The 22872-nt window shown below is 31.7% G+C and overlaps 2 protein-coding genes across 4 annotated transcripts; both read left to right on the forward strand.

The window, feature by feature from the left end:
* The first annotated feature begins 641 nt into the window (after positions 1–641).
* On the forward strand, positions 642–9784 carry LOC101514562 (uncharacterized). The gene is made up of 11 exons (XM_004495616.4): positions 642–1071; positions 1678–1832; positions 2665–3367; positions 3520–3604; positions 5012–5099; positions 5421–5605; positions 7722–7854; positions 8264–8400; positions 8543–8617; positions 9274–9360; positions 9604–9784. Exons 2-11 carry the CDS (start codon positions 1700–1702, stop codon positions 9652–9654), a joined length of 1677 nt encoding a protein of 558 aa, XP_004495673.1. The 5' UTR covers positions 642–1071; positions 1678–1699; the 3' UTR covers positions 9655–9784.
* A 2403-nt stretch (positions 9785–12187) lies between these two features.
* Positions 12188–17916, forward strand: LOC101514247 (ATP-dependent DNA helicase Q-like 1). 3 transcript variants are annotated; one of them, XM_073367028.1, is made up of 11 exons: positions 12188–12444; positions 12521–12816; positions 13970–14230; positions 14497–14660; positions 14813–14909; positions 15009–15052; positions 15856–15970; positions 16067–16420; positions 17071–17295; positions 17552–17678; positions 17771–17916. In XM_073367028.1, the coding sequence occupies exons 1-10, from the start codon at positions 12288–12290 to the stop codon at positions 17660–17662; spliced, it is 1824 nt and encodes a 607-aa protein (XP_073223129.1). In that variant the 5' UTR covers positions 12188–12287; the 3' UTR covers positions 17663–17678; positions 17771–17916. The 3 variants fall into 3 exon arrangements, with proteins under 3 accessions (XP_073223129.1, XP_073223130.1, XP_027189186.1); XM_073367029.1 differs by having other exon boundaries at positions 17786–17916; XM_027333385.2 differs by having other exon boundaries at positions 12189–12444; positions 17552–17916.
* Positions 17917–22872: the final 4956 nt, after the last annotated feature.

Below are 22872 nucleotides of genomic sequence, written 5' to 3' on the forward strand. Positions count from 1 at the left end.
TGGCTACCAAGTCTGAATTGACTTGGGTAATTAGGTTCATGGCAATGTTTAATATCAATCCAAAAGACTATAAAAATAATTGTCCAAGTTAAAAAAGGTCATATAACCATTTTGTATATATGTGGATAACATGTGTCGTTGAAGGGCATTTAGGCTCAAAAATACATTTCCCCAATTCAATTGCATGTGTAATATATTAGCCTATTAAGTCCAAAACATGCATAAAGGTACATTCGATTGATAATAGGTGATGGAGGATGCAGTGAGCTGATATGAAAGTTAGTCGACAAGGCGAAAGTTAGTGGACTATGGTAGTTAGTGTGAGTCAAAATGGTGGCTAGGAGAAATTCAAGTCTTCAAGGTAATAGTTGACAATTGTAAGAATCATAATTCAGAATTGTAGCCAACAATAGTCGTAACGATGGCGCAACGCCGCAAAGACATTTTAGAGTTAAAAACAAAAAATCTTATTTAACCTCATTTTAGGAAGGTTAACTGATCCGAAACAAAAGAGGAAATAGTGATAAAAGAAAAACCAAACAATAGTCTGGATGGATAAGACTGGCAATATAGATCCAAAAGGTATTACTGTTGACCCGCATGACAACGGTATATACCTGCCCACGTGTCGCCCCCTCATCACATGGCCGCCACTTTCAAAGTCCTAAGCCCTCTCTCTCAAATCTACCCTTGTCATTTGCAGAAAAGATCTCTTTGGATCATGCGGAATCAGCTGAAATTTTCACACAACGCTGATAAAAATTTGTTTTTTTTTTTCACATATCTTTTTATGCATATTTTTGTTTTTTCTTTTTAATTAATTACAAATTCTTATCGTTAGTTTTTCACGCCGACAATGACATATAATATATATATTTTTTTTTACTAAGACAATGACATATATCTTTATTAAGATTATTTTTATTTTATTGTTATTACGTGTGCTACCTTGTTGTCAATAATCACGCAAAGTAGTTGAAGCAGAAATTTATATTTACACTAGAGAGATACATAAACCCTACACTTCACAAATTTTTCACTCCGAATTGCTTCAGAAATCTGGATTTCGAAGTAAGTTTCTGTTTATTTTCTTCTCCCATTCTTATTCTGATCAAACGCAAGTCTCTGTTTCCTTTGCGCTGTCTATTTTGCTTGTCATATTCAAAAAAGATAAAAGGGAAAAGTAACTGATGAATTGTACGTCTTTTCTTTATTTATTTATCTTTGGATTTTTAGCTTTTTTCTAAATCTATCTTCCAAAAGGCAAAAAATAACGTCTCTCACTCTATTTCAAAAGTCAAAACCACTTAAACATATATACTATGAATTTATTTATTCAGCCATCAATCAAACAGTGTAGAAAGTTAGGAATATTGTACTAAAAAAAGATATTGTTAATTTTAATTTTTTAAGTGAATGAAACTGTTCTCTATAGCTACTAGAACAACTGAATTTCAAAATTTTAATTAATGTTAATCATCAAAAATCAACTGTTCACTATTGTATTTGTGTTCTGTTTGTGTCTTACACGGTTTATCACGATCCATTAGTTTAGAAAACTTTGAACTTTAGAGTTAGGTTGATCATTATTAATTTATGGAATTAAGAACCATGATGTGCTGAATTGTAACTTATCACTTCAAACTAATATTCAAAACATTGCTACTCCGATTACAGTTTTTTCCCCCTTCTTCTAGAGATGGTTTTGGAGGAGAATATAACAGAGGTAGACAACAAAGAGGACAATGGTTGCAAAAGATGGACCTTATGCACTCATGCTTTTTACGATTTATCGCATGTCTCTCCTGTCGTATTTATGTTCATGATTTCCCCCCTTGTAATGCTAATATTTGTTGTCTGCAATAAGATAAGATGTTGAGTACTAATTGTTTGCTGAAATGTCTCAACTAAATTATTATGAAAGTTTACTTTTCTTGAAGTCAACATTATCCACTCCGACATCGTGTTTATTGTCTGGACACTTGTAGTTTGTGTTTCCCTATTTTCACAGTCGACGTGTTGAACCTCCAACACCCAATACTAGTTCTGGATTAAATGCCTTTACATTCAATGATTGTTTGATCATTGCTACAACTTTTCTTCCTTTGAAAGCTTAGATAGTTGCAGTGTTAATCTTGTGTCCCCAGAAATTATTGTCATTCAAGTTACCTATTTTTCCAAAATCTCACTCTTACTATTGCCCTGTGAAAGTTATGTTGATGGAAGATTGAAACAGTTATTATTATTACCCTTTAATATTAAAACAATTATTATCACTCTTTAATTTGTCATCACCCTCTTTTCTGCTGTTTTATTTTGGTTAGAAGAGGGATTTTAGAATTGATTATCACTTCTTAGGGTCCAAAAACTTGCTGAAAGTGATATTGATCTGCAAAACAGCAGGCAAATGATTATTTGAAAATCCTGTAACTGAAAATTCTTTAGAATTTAATTTATTTCCAGCTCTAATAAAGGAGTCCTTGATAAAGTTCAGTAAACTATTTTTTCAATGAAAACATCAAACTTCTTTATAAGCAATCAATAATAAGGTAGCAAGTTTGTTGTTGCAATTGAAATTGAGGGTTGTTCATCAGATTTCATGTGGTACTTCTACGTCATCAAAATACATCCTATTTCTTACTTTTTCCATGTTGTTTCTATTTTAATGTCCTTGCATAGGCAAATGTAAGGCAACAGTGAAATTCAGAGCTCTTCAGGAGCAACTATGTCTCGTTCTCCAAAATGATCCAAAACCTGGACCAGCTACTTTTATTGTTCAGTGCCTGTATGTGTCTCCCTTATATGAAAATCAAAGTCAAGGATTTACTCATTTGATTATATCTTCTTTTCGCCGCTTCCTAAAAAGATCAACATCAACCACTTCAGAAGACTCCTTGGATGTGAAAAACTCAGCTGCCTATCTTCTCATTGATATTATTAGGGGTCACATCAAGCATGATGAAATGATAGTCATGAAAATACTGGAGACTTTTGATGTAAAACTAACAAATGTCGAGAAAGCCCTGTGTCAGAATAAGGAAAACGTTTGTTTAAGTTGTGGCATGGCAAAAGAATTAATTGAGCAGTATACTTTTGAATTGGTGAAATCCCGGTTATACACAACAGCTGTCACTTTAATTGAGCATTTCTCTATTGGCCAATATGGTCAATCTTTTCTCCTTGATATGATAAAGAGTAATCAATTCAAAGCTGCCGAGAAGTGGGCAACATTTATGGGGCAGCCTATGTTGTCCATCCTTGTCGAGGAGTTCGTGAAGAGAAACATGCTAAAGGATGCCTATGAGATTATAAAGAAAAATAATCTAAAACAAGATTTCCCAGATGTATACAAGAGGTGTAAAGAAAGGTGATTGACTTGTACTTTTAACACGGGGGAGATTTTCTCTCTCATTTTTTCCTAGTTCTGTTTGATTTTGTTCGTAGCATCTTAAATCGACTCGACCTCCCCTTTTTCCTTATTAGAATTCTTATTTCAATATTACCTCATTGATTTTGCAGCTCACTAAAGAGCTTAGCAGAAAAGGGATGCTGGGATGTTGCTGAGGCTAGAACAAACAATGATAGACAGCTTATGGAATATTTGGTTGGTACTTTTTTTTTTTTGGTAATGATTGCATTATAATGTGCACCCTCTGTGTCGCATAGGTGCATACATTGGAGACTGTTAAGTAGAAAAACTTTATTTTTTGAACTATGTCCTTAACAGTTTGTATACAGTCTTGCATTTTGATTTCTTTATTATGTTGATTTTGCTGTTTTTAAGTGACACTTAGACAACTTGTTTTTTATTCCCTTCTAGTTGCATGGTATTTTTAGCATCGTTGTTGTACAACCTTCAAATATGTCTTAACCAAAATGTAATCTGTGTTAAACTTTGAGCTTTTTGTTTGTTTATTTATTCAATATCAGAACCAAAACAAACATTTCATTCACATGTTAGTATTTTTCATATTCAATAAGGTAATATGGGCTGTGTCATATTCCAGCGCATCCTAGGAAATGAGTTATTTCTTATCAACATCTTACCTCTAACTTTACATCTATGCGCTTGGTACAATTTGAATTGCTTAAGGCAGATATACCAAAAAAGCTGAATACAAATATTAGGTTGTACAATCCCAATTTCCCATACTATTGGGAACTTGACAACAAAAGCAACACAACAGTGTTGGACAGGTCACTTGAAGAATCTACTTTGATACCGTGTTGAAGTTGTGTGTTTTTGTGAGATATCAGATTACATTTTGAAGTCCTTTAAGTTACACGAAAGTATCATATTGATCATTTACCTTTTTTTTAACAAGTTAGTCATTTATGTTTGTAAACGTTGTAATGTTGAACTATTTTTAGTCATAACCTCATTTCAATCATTTGTAGTTAGAGATTTTTAAAATTTTATTATGAGTTTTGTTATCGATCATATAAAGAACAATATAATAAATTTTCATGTGATTTCATGATTTGGATTAAGAGAGTTTCACGTTTAATTTCAGGAACCTTAATATGTATCTCACTCGAATTCTTTTTTGTTTAATTATTTTTTCTAAAAATTAATTGAGGGTTTATGTTCTTAAGATTACTGCAATCAAAACCCTTAAGAATTAAACAAGTTTATTGAAAAAATTGAGAGAGTTTGGAGTTACAATTTTGTTGGTTTGAAATTAGGATCATCGATGCAAATATTACAAACATAAAAGATGAACTTGACAGCAAAAGAAAGTTAAATGACTAACTTGTTACAAAAAAAAGATAAAGAACTAATCTGTTATTTTCGTGTAACTTAAAGGACCGCGAGACGTATTTTACCAAATAAATAATATAATGACCAGGTAATATGAAAACTAATGTTGAGTACAATTAAGTTAAATGGTTTTCATTGATTTTTCCGAGCAATAATTATTAATATTTTCTTGTCAGATTCTTACCCATGATAGCAAGGGTAAAATTTTAAAATATGTATGCTTTGATCTTATACTTTCATACATTCAAGGTTTATTTGGCAATGGAAGCGGGTTACATGGAAAAGGTTGATGAACTGTGTGAACGGTACTCCCTAGACAGATTTTTGGATATTAAAGGTAAGGCCGTTTCTTGTGACCAACATAAATTCATAAAAGAAGAAAACATTGCAGTCTATCGAACACATATTTTGTTTCATTTAGATTGTTGGTTGCTTATTCATCTTTTGCCTCAGAAGTTATGTTTCTTTCGGTCATTTTCCTTTTTTGTTCCCACACCTTGTAGGATTTACTCCTGTTTATTAGTGCATTTGTTTTGTTACCAGCTTGCATGCATTGACGTTGCTACCATTTGGTTTGTCAACTTATTTGTTATGTAGTGTGTCTGTTATCTGTAACTTCATTCTCAGATGACGAACACCGTACTATTATGTTCTGTAGTGCTTGAAACAAGCATCCCGCAAGGACGTTATTTACATCTCGAGGAACTGATGGTTGAAGACATTATATGGGTTGATGAAGTTGAAGGTTTGCTTGATGCAACAAACCACATTGTGGATAGTAAAGTCATAGGCGTTGATTGTGAATGGAAGCCTAATTATGTAAAAGGCAGCAAGCCAAACAAGGTAAATTTAAATGATCTTTGTAATAGATTAATGCTTCTCCATCCAAGAACCATGATACATATTACAATACGAGTACAATGCAAATAAGATACCGCGATACTAGATTTTTTAAAAAAAACACCAAGACACAACATAGCCTGGATACGTTAACAAACATGCATGTACTCACTCAAACACACACTAGACATGCACACACTTGCACATGCATAACATATACATACTCACATGTGTGCAAACATGTATAAACTTAAATGCACAATTATCTTGATAATAACAAAATCTTATCAAGATACCACAATCAAGATATGTTAATCAGACCTTTTTTTCCCATCTAGATCCATTTTTTCGTCCTCCCCACCAAGCAAAACCAACGAAGTTGTGATTGAAGTAGCAATATCCATCACAAGGAAGTGCGGTTTGAATTGTGATCCCTTTTTGAAATGTTAATATCTGCTTTTAAATTTAGATTCACTCAAGATTGATCTTGGTTGCACAATAAAACTCCAGAACGTTCTGCGTAAGTTAAAAACGAATAAAGCAAATTATTTCTAAGTGATGTGTGATAGTGAGTGAAAAATAAAAAAGGATAGGGATAAGAAGATCACACAATGATGGATCCTCAAAGTGGACTACGTCCAGTCCTCACAATTTGTGAGTTTTTTCTACTTATGTGCTCGACACAAGAACGTTCTTGCTTTCGCACAATATTTCTTGATCAGTTACAGAATTCACCTTTCAACTTTGAAATGGTTTTTACAATCACCTTTCAATCCATAAATAATTTTTACAAGTTACCTTTTAATCACTAAAAGAATTTTTACAATATACTCAATCTATCTTAAGAGATAGACTTGAGTTTCAAATGATGTTATGATAAAAGGTTTGTTGGATCATAATCTACTCAACACTTGTTTGAGATTGATTGTCAACAATAACTCAATAAAGAGATCCTTGAATATAGTAAGAGAGAGAGTTGAAGTTTTTGTTTGCTCGAGTATGATTGTTTGAGTAATAAAATGATTGCACTGAAAACTCTTGCTTTGATATTCCTTTTATAGGCATGGAAAATGTTAGAAAAGACTCATTATAGCCGTTACTAATCTTGAGGGAAACATCTCTTCAGAGTGAGATTTTAATAGGCATGTGTGTTATTCAATCCAGAACATTCTTCTTTGTAACCAGAACATTCTTGGTTCTGTGTTGAATGGAAAACATGGATGAGTGACTTAGTAGTTGTCTAATGTCAGTCCTTTGTCTCTGAAGCATGCTAAGCTTTCTATAAAATGTGCAACAATAGTGTCCTTTCATCCTTGTTGTCTTAGTTGTCCTTGCTCACAACTCATCAATCTGAAGATCGATTTGGTTATTGATCTGGAGGCTGTTTTGCTTCTTTGGACGTTCAACTAGAATTCTGGGTTGATTATTGTTTTGAATAGTCTTGATATTCTTTTATCTTAAGATTTAGACTATGGATAATGATTCATTTTGCTTCTGTCCTTAAAACGAAATACCCAGTATGATCTTGATAAATCAGAATGATCTTGATTACCCAGAATGATTTTGTAATCAACTTCTAGTTCAGTTAAGGCATGATGTTCTTTGATTTATATCATGGTGAGATCGTCGATTGTTGTATGAATGTATATGATCATCTGTCTTTGAATAAATCACTCAAAAACATAAGTTAAATAGCAACACGTTCAAAATTATGATTAGTGATTAATTAACTGGTTTGTTTATTTTCAAAACACTTGATTTGATATTTTGCCTCAACAGTGACAACATGCGAGAGAGGTGATAGTTCATCCTTATGTAGGAATCCATACTTAAAGAAGTATTGGGATAAAAAAACTTTAAAAATAAGAAGAATAATAGGATACTTCCTGGTACAAATCATAAAAATATCAAACACTTATCGGCATACATCTCGGTCACCAATACTTTTTCATTTTTAGAGTATTTGGGTTTCCATGCATTTTTTCTTTGCTTATTTTACATTGTGTGACTAAGAGTTTATGTTTGAGTTTTAGCCTCCCAAGCTATGACATGTTTCAAATGATAAACTGAGCTTGATTCTCCTGCAATTCCTTTTTTTCTCAAATTTTTCGTGTTTCAGGTTTCTATCATGCAAATTGCTTCCGAAAAGAAGGTTTTCATCATTGATCTGATAAAGTTACATAGAGAGGTGCCTGAAAGTTTAGACAATTGTCTAACCCGAATTTTGCTGTCTTCTGGAATTTTAAAACTTGGTACGAAAACTTTAAATTCATTACTCTCATGAATATACCTGCAAAAGATACTTTTGGTTAACAATGCATCAAACTAACTTGTGGGGGATGCCTATATTTACCTGAATAAGAATGCAATTATCAATGGGATTTGATAACTTGCGAGGGATGGTGTTGTTTCTTAGTAGTAACTTTTGAAGTCTAAATTAATAACCAATGGGCACTTATAGGAAAGTATCAAACACGTATCCCATAAACATTGAGTCCCTTAAACATTGAGTTAATCCTTGAATATGTTTTTATGGATTCAGGGTATTAATAACCATTTGACATGACGTGAGAGATTAGTCTCTTGCCTATGTGGTTGAATGATACTTTGGGTCAGAAAAATCATCAGTAACCATTGCTGCTCCATGACATGTATTTTCAGGGTATAATTTCCAATGTGATATAAAACAACTTGCTCACTCATATGAAGAGCTGAAATGTTTCAAGAACTATAAAAGGTTGCTAGACATCCAGAAAATTTTTAAAGATCCTCGGGGCGGTTTGGCCAAGCTTACAGAGGTACTATATATATGAATATCCGCTAAATGTTTCATGTCTCACTTTTTGCAGATCTGATATTTGTGGATGGGTGACGATCAAAGTCCTCGTTTTTCCATGTTAGCATATTTTGACAAAATTTGTGTGTTTATTGGTAAATCAGAAAATACTGGGTGCTGGTTTAAACAAGACAAGACGAAATAGCAATTGGGAGCAACGGCCTTTAACTCCGAATCAAGTAATTGATCCCCTTTTTTCCTGTTATTCATAATGCTCTTTGTCTTAATAAAACTTCTCTGACAATACAATTTCAACATTTGCTTCGGGACCTCTTGTGGTTTCTTTCTGTATAATTTCTAGTTTGCTGCATCTTGCAATCCATACTCATTGTTTCATTGATATATTTATGTTGGGGTGGGGTGAGGAATAGATCTTATCGGGTTATTAAAATTTCTCATAATATTTTATTGTCAGACTTTTGTGTTTGTTCCTCCATTCTTAAGCATTAAACAGTTGAGTAACATTCCCTGAAATTAATGACTCTTGAAGAGAGTGATAGATATATAGAAGTTTCACATACCAAGTCACCTGAAATTACAAGCGGGATACTAAGTAGAATTTTTTTTTAGTTTATAACTATGCACAGATACTGTAACAAAAATATACATAGACATCTTACTATATCTCACTAGTCACAATGTAATAATATCTATATGATAAGATATGATAAGTGTAAAAAGTTTACACTCTAAATTCATTTAACTTCCTGATAGTGGATTAAATGTTTCACGTAATTATATATATATATGATTTTTGAAGAAACTTTTCAGACCGTTTGATACAATCCGTTTAAACCAAATCATTCAATATTCTGACACGGTTGTATATGTACAGCTAGAATATGCTGCACTGGATGCTGTTGTACTTGTTCACATATTCCGTCAACTTCCTGATCAAGGAGACGAGTGGAAGTCTTGCATTGTGAGTGACGATACTCTTTTTTTCTGCTCAGCAAATAGGCGCAGCTAGCCACCACCTTTAAGTTTCTATTATTGCAAATTATCTTTCTCTATATCATGTCATTTTCTTTATGTTTGTAATAGTTTCATTATTTTTGCCTTGGCATAACATTAAATCCTTAGTAAACATTTACCATGCATTAGAATACCCTGCATTTGTATGCTTAATCACTTAATTATTTTTACTGTTTAAACTGCCATCCAGGAGTCCCACGTGGAAGACAACAAAAAATTCAAGAAACGTACTAAAAATTGAAGAGACCAAGAAGCACTGATCCTCAACTGACACGTGTAATTATTTGAATTGATTAAAGTGTAAGATGGAAACTTTCAAGTAAAATAAATAAAATATTTGTTATGAAATGTAATTAAGTATTTTCTGTCCATTGATTTTCTTAGATATTTTTCAAAATGCCTGTTTATAATTTGGACATGCTATATTTATTAGCTGCTATATTGAGTCAATACAAAAAAGCTGCTGTTGAGGTTTGTTAGATTGAATCCCAAAATAAACAGTATAATAAAACGTAGTTGAGAACAATGAGTTTTTGCTAAATTCAGACTTGCATATCTTCTCCCACTCTTATTTGCAGCAATGGAAGACATTTTTCCTTCATTCACCTATAACCTCTCCTTCCCTCTTTACCAAAAATAATAACATATTGCATATAAAATATAATTCCAAGCGTTACATAATTTCCTTAAGTTTCATATTTCAATGTCCTCTCTTACATTCTCTCTTTCTCATAACACTAAAGAAAGATAAAGGGAGAGAAAAGGGAGGTATATATATTGATCAAACATCAAATTCATATACTTAGGAATATAACAATAAAATCAAACTGACCGGATTGAGTTTTAAGATTTGTAAAAGTGAGCATCAATAATCAGATTAAATAAAATCAGAGATGGCATTGGTCGCTCACCAGCAACCTAGATCATTATATGGAGCTGCAGGTTTGTATAATCAGAACGTTGGGCACATTAGAACCATACATGAAAAGGAAATGTGCGTAGCAAGGAGCAGGGAAAGGACCTCCCCTTCATGGAAAGAACAGAATAATCGGTGTGTAGTTGTGAGCAAGCCACCTTCTCAATCATCGTGGTGGAATGACAAAGATATGAAGAGAAAACGCAGAGTGGCCAAATATAAGCTTTATGCAACTGAGGGTAGGCTCAAGTCTTCTCTCTGGAAAGGATTAAGCTGTTTCAAGATTACATGCAAAAAAATCGTCACCTAGCTTAATGTATGGAACGTATGTGTATGTGTTAGCTTTATCTTGCACATAATATAGGTTATGGATGCCATAATTCATCATTCTTTTCGATAAGTAGCGCATACATATGCGTTTTTGGGAGAGTTTGATTTTCATTTTAATATATGAAGCTTGCAAGCTTCGTATATTTTGGTCATATGGAAATTAGATTCGTACTATGCATGTCTCCTTTTTCTAGCATGAAGTGTCTATAAGGATTGCATATTTCTTTTATTTTCTGTATTTAGATTAGTTCCATATTTTATAAGATATGATCCTTTTTCTATTGTCTTTCTTCAATGATGAAGTCTTACCTGCATATTACCTAATAGGTAATAGGTTTGTGTATGTGGTGGGCGTATTGATGAACATGTTTTTTGGGAAAATCTTTTTCCATCCTTTTACATACATTTCGAAAGTAATCATCCATAAAAAACAAAACACAGTATTTTTTATTTATTTACGGATGTATACGTGCACAAAACATAGTTTCTTTGCCCTTTGAATGTAGGCATTTGGACGAAGATGTGGGTTTTTAGAAACATTAGAGGTTAAAACAAACTCTATTTGTTTAATGAAGAAATAGTTTCTAGCATCAACCTATGGTTTGAAATATGGAGAAACTGAAGACATAACTAATAGGTACACAAAGTGATATTTCTTGGATTCTGCAAAATAACATGTAATAATGCTTTCTCCATCTATTTTTAATTGTCGTTTCAAGCATATTAAATAAACCATTTTAATTATTTATTATCTAAATCCACGTATCTCCGCAGCAAATTTGTAAAACAACATCTAATACAATTTTGAATTTTAAAAATTACAAATAAAAAGAATATATTTTTCTAATAAGTAGTTGTACGATCAAATATTTCATGAAATTTGACAATTATGTGGAATAGGATTGCTATTAGTATGGTTTTGTGAAGTTAGAGAATTAAATAATAAAAAAAATATTAAATTCGACCTTTATTCAAAGCAAAATATTAATAATATTAATTCTTAATATTGGCCGTGGTAAAAAATGTATTGTAAATACCTTTTTAATATATGAAAGAGTATTAAATTTATAAATTAAATGATCTATTAGTCTATATAAAAACTTGATGTAATTACTTTCAGTTAACTTTTCTCATTTGTATATGATGAGATTTAACTATGATTAAATCCAAAACTTCCATAGATTCTTGAAGTGCCACTAAAACCAAAATATCATTCCTAAGATGATTTGAAAAATAAAATTATTCTGTTTATTTAAATAAATATAATAAAGATTTTAATTTTACATTTGATCTTCTATTTTGTTACATTCATAAGATTAGTTTATTTTTTTAAACTGAACTTTTTAATCCTTCAAATACTAAATTTATTGCAATTTTAATCGCAAATCAGATATTTTATCCCAAAAATAGTAATGTAGCAAAATTTAAAATGATATCATATTCATGGTGATATGATAAAAAAAAATAGGTAAATTTATATGTCAGTATCTACTTCACCAAACGTTAAAATAATAATACAATACGACATCGTTGAGCCAGCCACTGCTGCCCTTACATAACGGTTCAAAGGAAAACGAGAGGAAGCAACTACAAAATTGAATTGGAAGCAGAAAACAGGTAGCGCGGGAATGGAAACAGGAAGCAGTAGCAAGAAGAAGAAGCAGCAACAGAAACAGCAACACGATTTAGATTTAGAGAAAGTTCGGTTAATCAGTTTAGCTCTTGAATTCGGCTTCGACGAACACTCCGCTAACCAATCTTTCGATCGTCTTCTCGCTCTCTACGGTATGCTACATACATTAATTAATCGTTTCACTTTTATTTCCACTCTATTAACTAATTAATTAACCGCTTATTCAAGGTGACGATGGTCGTGATTTTATCACCGTTGAACATTGCGGCGATGATTTTCTCGCGGCTTTGGCGGAGTCAGCTCCAGACACTGAGGAATGGGATGATCTTCACGAAATGGAATCACAAGCTTGTGGAACTTTGAATCACGTGCTTGATGAAGGTCTTGCCACGTGCGTTGATGCTTCCGACTCGTTTATTGATATTGTTGACAATTCGCCTCAACCTAAGCAACACCGAGCCAAATTTGTGGAGTTGGGTTCAAGTGACGATGAGGATACAAATTTTCATCCTCCAAAGTCTGTGGTAGTAAATCAATTTCATTTTATCATGATTAACAGTTTTATTTGTAGTTTCAAATATTTGTGAACATGAATAGAGCTATAATTGTGTTTCCTTAAGTGAGAAACATACATGGTTGGAAAATTGTTATGGATCTGCGTTGTATTCTAATTGCTTACATGTTATGTTCTTTCAAAACTATGCACCAAGATAAAACAAACTGGGAGATAATGAAATTTAATAAAATAGAAAAGAATATAATATGGATGTAACCTAAACCCAACTTGCGAAAGGTTACATGTCGCCATTAGCTATGTAGCACCCACACTTCAGGTTGAAGGTATGTCCAATGTCTGAACATGAACACCAACACAACACCGACACATGTAATTACATTCAATTACTTCTATTTTTTAAATTATTATCAATGTCAGTGTTGTGTCTGATGTACGTGGTAATGTCAATGTTTTATAGATCATTAGTTAGTTAATAACAAATAGATAGTTAGTTAGAGAGGGTAGGTTGGATCACAATGTATATAAATAATAGAAGAGAGAAAAGGAGAGAGCAGCCAGCCATCTGTGGAAAAGTTGGAACCTTAAGACTCGGAGGTTGCTTACCCTTGGATTTATGTTACGAAGCAGGGATTTGGAGGGAAAAGAGGAGGGAAGGACTTATTTTCCTTTTCTAAATTAAAGAAATAATAAAATGTTCCTAAAATCGATTAAAAGGGTGATTGGACTATTATATGATCATCTATTATGTCATTTCTTTAATATTTTAAAATCTCAAATATATGTCATTATTTAGACTTTTTTCCCTAAATATAGCCTTGAATATCTGCAGAATTGCAATCAAGGGAGATTTTCCGAATTCCTTTTTAATAAATTATACCAGTTCATATCAGTATCACACTAAGAAATTTGCAAGGGAAGTTTCTGTCATGATTGGGGTCTTGAGCTATTCCAAATCTTTCAAAAGGATTTTTTCCTGCCCCTCCTTTGAGGGATTGCAATCAACTAAAAATGTTACATGGTTCTATATAATAATTGGTGAAAATTTATCGGGGCTACTCTCAGCATATTTTCTTAAATCTATTTCCACTGGCTAGATTTTCTAGTATAATGTGACTAATATGACAGTTAGATTATACTGAAATAGTTAACATATGTTGTAGGATGGTAGAAGTGGCATTACTCAAGGCTCAGTTTCATCAACTTCCAGAAAAACACACTCCTCCTTTTCTTCAAATGGTAGAAATAGTATTCTCACATATGAAGAATTGCAGGCGCTAGATGATATTGAATTGGCAAATATTGTTATCTTCGGTAATATGACATTTCGAGCATTGCAGCATCAAGCATGTAAAGTAACTTTGGCAAAACAAGACTCTTTTATTCTTATGCCTACTGGGGGTGGTAAATCTCTTTGCTATCAGGTCATTGCTTTCTCTTAAACCCGGATATTTTTTTTTTGAAGATTTCCTTTTAAACAATGGTGATTATATATTTTTGAAGCAACTACTTGCTTAAAAATTCTAAAGATGTACACTGTTCAAATGACTGCGTATTTTCCCTACTTTTTCATTATTTAAAATGGTAGCTCCCAAGTTCCCAGCTTTTCTTTGTACCCCGAAGCATTAGTGAAATATTGTTATCTAGTTTATATGCTTTTGAACATGCTAATTTTATTTTGTGCTTACAGCTTCCAGCAACCCTTCAACCAGGAGTTACGGTAGTTGTATCTCCCTTACTTTCACTCATTCAGGATCAGATAATAACACTTAACCTCAAGTTTGGAATACCTGCTACTTTTTTAAATTCTCAACAAACTACTTCCCAAGCTGCAGCTGTTCTCCAAGAGCTGAGGTGAGATTCACTTCCTTGTCTATCTTGTCTACATGATCTGTCATATAATTTGCCCATGAAATTAGTGTATTAGTATCATTTAAAAAACATCCTTTCACTTAGTGAATGCTATCTTGCTCGATATTTTCTCACATTAATTTTCTTGTATACAGAAAAGACAAGCCTTCATGCAAGCTCTTGTATGTGACACCTGAGAGAATTGCCGGAAACCAATCATTTCTTGGGATTCTAAAATGCATGCATCAGAAGGTAAAACTTTCTTGATTTGAATACATTTTATGAAACAGTGTCACAGAGCACTAAAGATCTCATGAGTTTCTTTTGTTGGGGTTCCCTCTTAACTCACAGGGACAGCTAGCAGGTTTTGTTGTTGACGAGGCGCACTGTGTTAGGTATGCATTGTGCAACTGAATGCAATTTCTTGTACAGTCCCTGTAACTATGTTTCATCAATGAGTGCAATTGAATGACGTTTCGGGGACATAATTTTGCCGGTAGCTCTTCCCTTGTGTGTCTGATATGTCTGTTTGACTGATCACACGATATGAACACGCTCCAAAATTTTAATTACTATTGAAGTGCCATTGTTTAAAATGTCATTTTGAATTGAGCTCTCGTGGTGGCCATTAAGGAGGCAGATCAAGTGAAAACAGACAGGTTAGTTGGATTAAGTGATATCTTAAAATCAAAGGGTATGACCTTGTTACATTCAGTTGAAGGTCTTCAAGAAGCTTCCTAAATCATAACTTTTTGAACTGAATGGTTAAAATAAAAATAAAAAGATAAAGGACTTCATGTAAAACGGGGTTTGAATGGGTAACTATAGGGAGACTGAGTTTTGACACACGGCCACTTTGAAGTAGTTGGTATTTTTATACATAAGCTAGAAGTCTGTATTGTACCTTGTCTTTGTACTGCTAGTAGTTGATACAGTTCTTGACTACTTTGAGATATTGTGACTTGAACATGAAATATTTTCTTATTTAAGAAGTTTCACCAACTTTAATTACAAGAGCTGTGATTTGGATTGATGAAAATATTTTAGTGCTACTACAAAGGTGTGCAAACAGATGTTAAACTGCCAGGGTAGTAGTAAAGGCATGCCTCAACAGTTTTGGTTGGGAATTGTTAAAGCTATCTGATTTTTATTGTCAATAACCGATTCACAACATTTAAATTTAAAATTATGTTTTCAGCCAATGGGGACATGATTTCCGGCCTGATTATCGGGGATTAGGATCTCTCAAGCAAAACTTTCCAGATGTACCTGTCATGGCATTGACTGCCACTGCAACTCACCCAGTTCGCGAGGTAATTAGAATAGTAAATTGCTATTATATTTGGACGGCTATATTAAGTATTAGGCCCCTCCCCCTTTTTCTTTGCCTTAAATTGGATTTGTTTCAGGACATCTTAAATGCTTTAAGAATTCCACATGCAATTGTTCTTGAAAGAAGCTTTGACAGACCAAATTTGAAGTATGAAGTGATTGTTAAGACAAAGGAACCACTGAAGCAGCTTGCACAACTACTAGTGGATCGTTTCAAGAGTCAGTGTGGCATTGTATATTGCCTGTCAAAAAGTGAATGTGTCGAGGTATCAAAGTTTTTGACTGAGAAATGTAAAATTAAGGCAGCATATTACCATGCTGGCTTGGCTGTCCGCCAGAGAGTTGCTGTTCAAAAGAAATGGCACGATGGAGAGGTCCATATTGTATGTGCAACTATTGCTTTTGGAATGGGGATAGACAAACCTGATGTTGTAAGTTGAGATACTTTTTTAAATTACTATGATGATGTTGTTATCATTCACAATTTTATGATTGACTTCGATCAGGAATTCCACACTTTATGTAAGAAATATGCCCTTCTCTGTAAATAACTCGGTAGCCTGATAGTTAATCAACAAAGTGAGTTACTGAATGGTCTATTAGTGATTTGTTGCATAATCCTTGACAACTAGTCCGATGACCTACAAAATGACAGAGGGACTAACCCTCATGTGTAGCATTTTTCCAGCACAGCATTGATAAAAAATTCTTCATGTATACGCATAGTAATTAGGAAGTCATTTCCAAGTCTTATATTCATGATTGCCATAACAAAATTTAAGATACAAATGGTTATTTGCAATTTTGCACAATTATTCAAATTCTTGGGGATCTTGTGTATCCTGATAAAGCACAGGTTGAAAGTATAAATGCAAAATCTATAAGCACTTTAGTCGACTCTGCTATCTGCCTAATAAAATTGAATATATAATAGCATATGCAGTTAGTTCAGCATTTTAATGCTTGGCTAAGGAAAATATAGCACAAGCAAGGTGTTCATTTGCTCTACAAATTCTTAGTGATATGAGTTTTACAGTTTGTTGTTACTCAAATTATCCTTTTTCTTGTCATGTGTTTTCAGCGATTTGTCATCCACAATACAATGTCAAAATCAATTGAAAGTTATTATCAAGAATCGGGAAGAGCTGGAAGAGACAATCTTCCTGCAGTTTGCATTGTTCTATACCAGAAGAAGGATTTTAGTAGAGTTGTATGCATGATAAGAAACGGCCAAGTATATAAAAAGGAGAGTTTTAAGACAGCAATGGTTCAAGCCAAAATGATGCAACAGTATTGTGAATTAAAGGTAAGCAAGCTCCCTAACATTTAACATATGTTCCCTCTCTCTCTCACACACATGCGCGCACACGCACACATCTATAGTTAGTTCAGTACTTTTGAAATTAGGATATAAAAAATAGCGTTGACCATTTGAATTCATATTAAATTTCTCCATATATTTGTCATCCATATATTTAATGGTGTAACAAACTGACACCCAGTGCAGAAAGACTTTTTTATCCACAAATTACTAGTACATTTTATCTGGTTTGAATGTTCAGGTTGAATGCCGAAGACAAACCTTACTCAAACATTTCGGAGAATCATTCGATAGAAAGACCTGCAAGTATGGCTCTAGTCCTTGTGATAACTGTCTCAAGACTGCATCGTGAGTTGCTGCAGTTTCAAGTATGATATATACTCTATTCTATCCCGTTCAGTGGACCTTTTTGTTTTATTTTTATGGTGGTGTACGTTGAGAAGTTAAAATATTTCCCTAGTTTGTTATTTTTCAGATCTAATTTTGAGGTACTAGAAGTAAGTATATACAAAAGTAACAAAATTGATCATCCAAGATTTTGTACTAAAACTTTGAAGAAAGCAGAAAGAGTTAAATATGGCACCGCTATAGATTCTTTCTTGGCCACATTAATCTGGGTATCTTCCTCGTTGGAGTCAACATTGGTTCCTGCTATATAGGTCCTTTCAAGTACAGGAACTATTAATTTATCAGAAATTAAAATATTTTCTTAGTTAAAACATTTTTTAGTGAAAAGATCAGTTGAATTTTACGTTTAATACTTTTAATTTATGAATTTAATAACTCAATGCATCGAAGAGCATGATTCCTATTAATGCATCTATTAGTGTCAGTTCCATAAAACTGTAGTACCACAGAAATCCACCATACAATCTACTGGGTCCAATTCTGATGCATTGATTGAATATGGAGTACTTGTTGAAGTCCCTTACACTTTCTTGAACAAATGCATGCATTTATTTTTGTTGTAAAGGGCGCCAAAAAAGTTGAGTGTGGTTGAGGAGAATTTATTTAATTTTGATGCACCAGTATCTTTGAAAATGGCTTAGAATTTGAGCTTGACATAGTAATCTACTTGATACTGATTTGTAGCATGTTTAATCCCTTGGTACCAACCATTATGTCGTGGCCTCTTAAGCTTTCTGTTTTTCTGCCTAACTAACGATAGAAACCCGTGTTTAATCACTAATCTCTCAATCTTGTAAATAGCCGCACTATATATTAGCATAAATTCTAGAATCTATTATTGTTCTACAATACATTATTTAGTACAAATTGTTGTTAAATAGCAACTATAGCAGCACTATAACATTATTGTGTAGTAAAATTGAAACAACCCCTATTGGCACTATTGTAATCTCTATGTGAAATCTATCCAGAAAAAATGTTTTTTTGTCAACTATAAAACTAATTAATTGTATGATCTACATTGTGGACGAGACTCACATGTCAACAATTTGTTACAACATACCATGTGCTTTAATCCTTATTTCCTGTCTTTCTTTTGACCTTTTTTCATATGATAGTCACTAATTCATCTCCTCCAAGCTAAGTACAAAAACAATAATATTATACTGCCTTTAACTATATTTGGGTGTCCATTTTGCTAATAACCAGAATAACTAACCAGAACAATAGTCTTTTTGATTCATTGGAAGACAATATGGTTATGATTTATGAAAGGTGGTTACACAGCATTTTCAATGCTACCAAGAGGTGATAAAACGTGTTAAAATAAGTATGTGAACTATTCCAGAAATTATTGGTCTACAAACTTGATCACGTATAGCTTAATTAGTAACTTGTGCTTTGCTGCATTAATAGATTTATATATCATGCAATTTTTTGGTTAAGAATACTACTTATAGAACTGTTCTGATTTAATCGTGATTTCTTGCTGGTTTGTTTATATTAGATTTCTTGTTGATTTGTCTTTTCATAAAATAATGAATATCAAAATCTTTTCTTTCCAAGATTAATAATTTTAGGAATAATAATTCAATTTACTCTTGACACAGATTGTGTATAACCATCAGTAAATGGATGGGGTAACTCCTCAGCTTTTTCACCAGCATGCACTATGTTGAGTACTCTATTTTTATATACATGTTCTTTTTAAGAATGTTTTGTACAAATTAAAAAATTAATTTTGATTAATAAACAAATTATTCGATCCACGTGTGAGGGACTTGTTTGAGCCATCACTCTAAAAGCCACATTATTGGCTTACTCACTCATTTACCGTAAAATATAATATAGTAAATGAGAATATATCAATGATGAATTTAAATTACATCATCATATATTAAAATAAGAATAATTTATATCGTTACACTCACCATAGAAGTCACATTTACTTGCTTACCCACTAACTCCTTTTTATAAAAATGTTTTTTTTTTCTTCTAAAAAGACTAATAATTAAAAAAAATGGAGGAAGCATACTAACTCATAAATTACATTGATGAATTTGAACTACATCATATATCAAAATTGGTCGCTATAATACTATTTTGTCGTCGCAAGTGGCCTACTGCAACCACTATTCTCGAGATGCAATATTTGTCTACCGTTTTATGTCTACGTCATCGGAGTAATATTATGTTCTAAAACGTTTTTGTTATTTCAAATAAAATAACGTCTTTTCTATTATGGAACGTGTACTTCTAAAATAGCGAGACACCGTATCGTATCGTGTACTTAATTCGGTACCAATGCTCGTATTGAACTCGTCGATATTTTATTTTTTAAATTAATTTTATTGTGAATGAAATTAATAATTTTTTTTATATATTATTATTTGTGCATATGATTAATTTGTTATTGTAAATAAATACAATTATGATTCTTTAAATTCTTATTATAATTTAATATTGTAAATTAATTTTATTGGTCCTCTTATTTTAACTGAATTGAAAATAGTTTTTTCACTTTATTTCTCCTTAGTTTTGGTCTCAAATAGAATTTTAATTCAAAATTTAATAAAGTGTCACTTTTTTACATTTATTTAAGTCACATTATGACTCATGATCTCGTGGTGCAACAATCTGAAATCTATAATCATAAATTGTGTGGTGTGGCTTAAAAAAATGACATTTCATCAAATTTTGGACTAAAATTTTGTTTAAGGGACTAAAACTATGAAGAAATAAAATGAAATGACTATTTTCACGATTCAGCTAAAATAGAAGAATAAAAACTGAAATTAAGTCTATTATATTTCAACAACTTCATTTATTTTAATATAATATATTAAGTGAAACTCAATAAAAAGTAAAAATAGATAGTGCTTCTGCAACCACCTTTCTCAATAAACACCCATAATTTTTACTTTACACATAGATGTTTATTTAATATGATGTTTAATAAGAGAAACATCTCATTCTCAATACTCTTAAAACACTCATGTTTGGGTGTTTAAACAACTCACACTAATACATATTATTCATTTTATAATTTTTTAATGACAGTTTTTAACAAGTATTTAATCTCTCCAACACAACCTTTAAAAAAAATATTAAATATGTCTTATTAATAATTTTATATCATTACACGACACTCATCAAATTTAATACAATTTATTATGTACAATTCAAAAAAAAAATAAAGAAAAAAGTAATGCTTGCATAACCACCTTTCTTTATAAACACCCAAAATATTTTCACAACAATAAAAATGGATTTAACTTAGTACTCAATAAATAAAGCATATATAATTGTGCATGACCTTAGTCCCTCGTTCTATCAGCATAACTTCAATATTTTTTTTTTGGTACAGTTCAATACACAAAATTTAAGTTGTGCAGGTAAACTTCACCATGAAGACATTAGAATTTTGTAATTAGTAATAGTACATATATAGGTGATTTTTCTAAATATGTATGGAGTAAAAAGACATATGCGAACGTATAAGTAATGGATAAGTTGTTATGTATGTGTGACTTCTCAAGCTATAGCTTACCCCACTCCACCTCTAAGTAAAAATTAATTTTAAGTTTAATTTTAGAGGAATTAAAATTATTTTTTAATATATAAAATTAATTTTTATATACTTTTATATTATTGAGCATACTTAATTAAAATGTATTTTAACTTAGTACTCAATAAATAAAGCACCTATAATTGTGCATGACCTTAGAGTCTCTCGTTCTACCAGCATAACTTCAATTTTTTTTTACAGTCCAATACACAAAATTTAAGTTGTGCATGTAAACTTCACTATGAAGACATTAGAAATTTGTACATTAGTAACAGTACATATGTAGGTGAATTTCCTAAATATGTATGGAGGAAAAAGACATGTGCAAACGCACAAGTAATGGACAAACTATTAGGTATGTGTGGCTTTTCAAGCTACATCTTGCCCCATTCCACCTCGAAATAAAAATGGATTTTAAGTTGAATTTTAAAGGAGTTAAAATTAATTTTGATATACATTGATATTATTGAGCATACTTAATTAAAATGTATTTAACTTACTAAATAAAATACCTGTAATTGTGCATGACTTTAGTCCCTTATTCTACCAGCATAACTTCAATTTTTTTTATTTTTTTTGTACGGTCCAATACACAAAATTTAAGTTGTGCAGGTAAACTTTACCATGAAGACATTAGAACTTTGTACATTAGTAATAGTACATGTATAGATGAATTTCCTAAATACGTATGGAGGAAAAAAAACATGTGCGTGATGGACAAATTGTTAGGTATGCGTGGTTTTTCAAGCTACGACTTGCTCTATTCCACTTCTAAGTAAAAATTAATTTTAAGTTGAATTTTAAAGGAGTTAAAATTAATTTTTATATACTTTGATATTATTGAGTATACTTAATTATATTTTTAAAATTGATTTTAATTTAAAATTATAATTTATAATATTTAAATTTAAACGTAATTTTTATATAAAAAATATTATTAAATTTACTTTTACTTCAACATACTAAAATATAAATCATTTTTATATTTTATGTATTTTTAACTAAAATTAATTTTATAAAATTTATTATTTCAAAATCAATTTTGATCATATTAGAACTAAACAAAAAAAGGGATTATATTAGTTTATTTTAATTAAATTTTGAAATGTAAGAAAATGGTACACGTGGTTGATATGCGCTCTAAATAAATTGTCAGACTTTGATTCGCTAGATATTGCCTTTCCTTCGTATGCAAAAAAACTTTATCAAGTAATTAATATTGCATTTACCATCCACCCTCCCATTTACTTATATTCCCTCTCCTTTCTTGAATTTGGAGAAAACTGAAAAGAGACTCTGCTTTCTATGATATGTACATATTAGTAAGCTTTTGCAATAATTGTATGGATTTTTTAGCTGTAGAATAATAACTCCCTCATTTTTTTACAAAACCCTCCTCCCTTTTTATAAGCCTTTCTCCCTTTTTGTTTTGTTTATTTGTTTTCTAATTTTCTGACTCTAAGAAGTGAATTCTTAATCATTCACGACGTAAATAAATTTTGATTATTAATTGTTTTAATTAAAATTTGAATTTAAATAACAAAATTAATCATATTTATTAAAAAGATTAGTTAAAAGTTATTAGT

This window comes from Cicer arietinum, chromosome 4, assembly GCF_000331145.2.
Source record: "Cicer arietinum cultivar CDC Frontier isolate Library 1 chromosome 4, Cicar.CDCFrontier_v2.0, whole genome shotgun sequence".
NCBI classification, from domain to species: Eukaryota; Viridiplantae; Streptophyta; class Magnoliopsida; order Fabales; family Fabaceae; genus Cicer; species Cicer arietinum.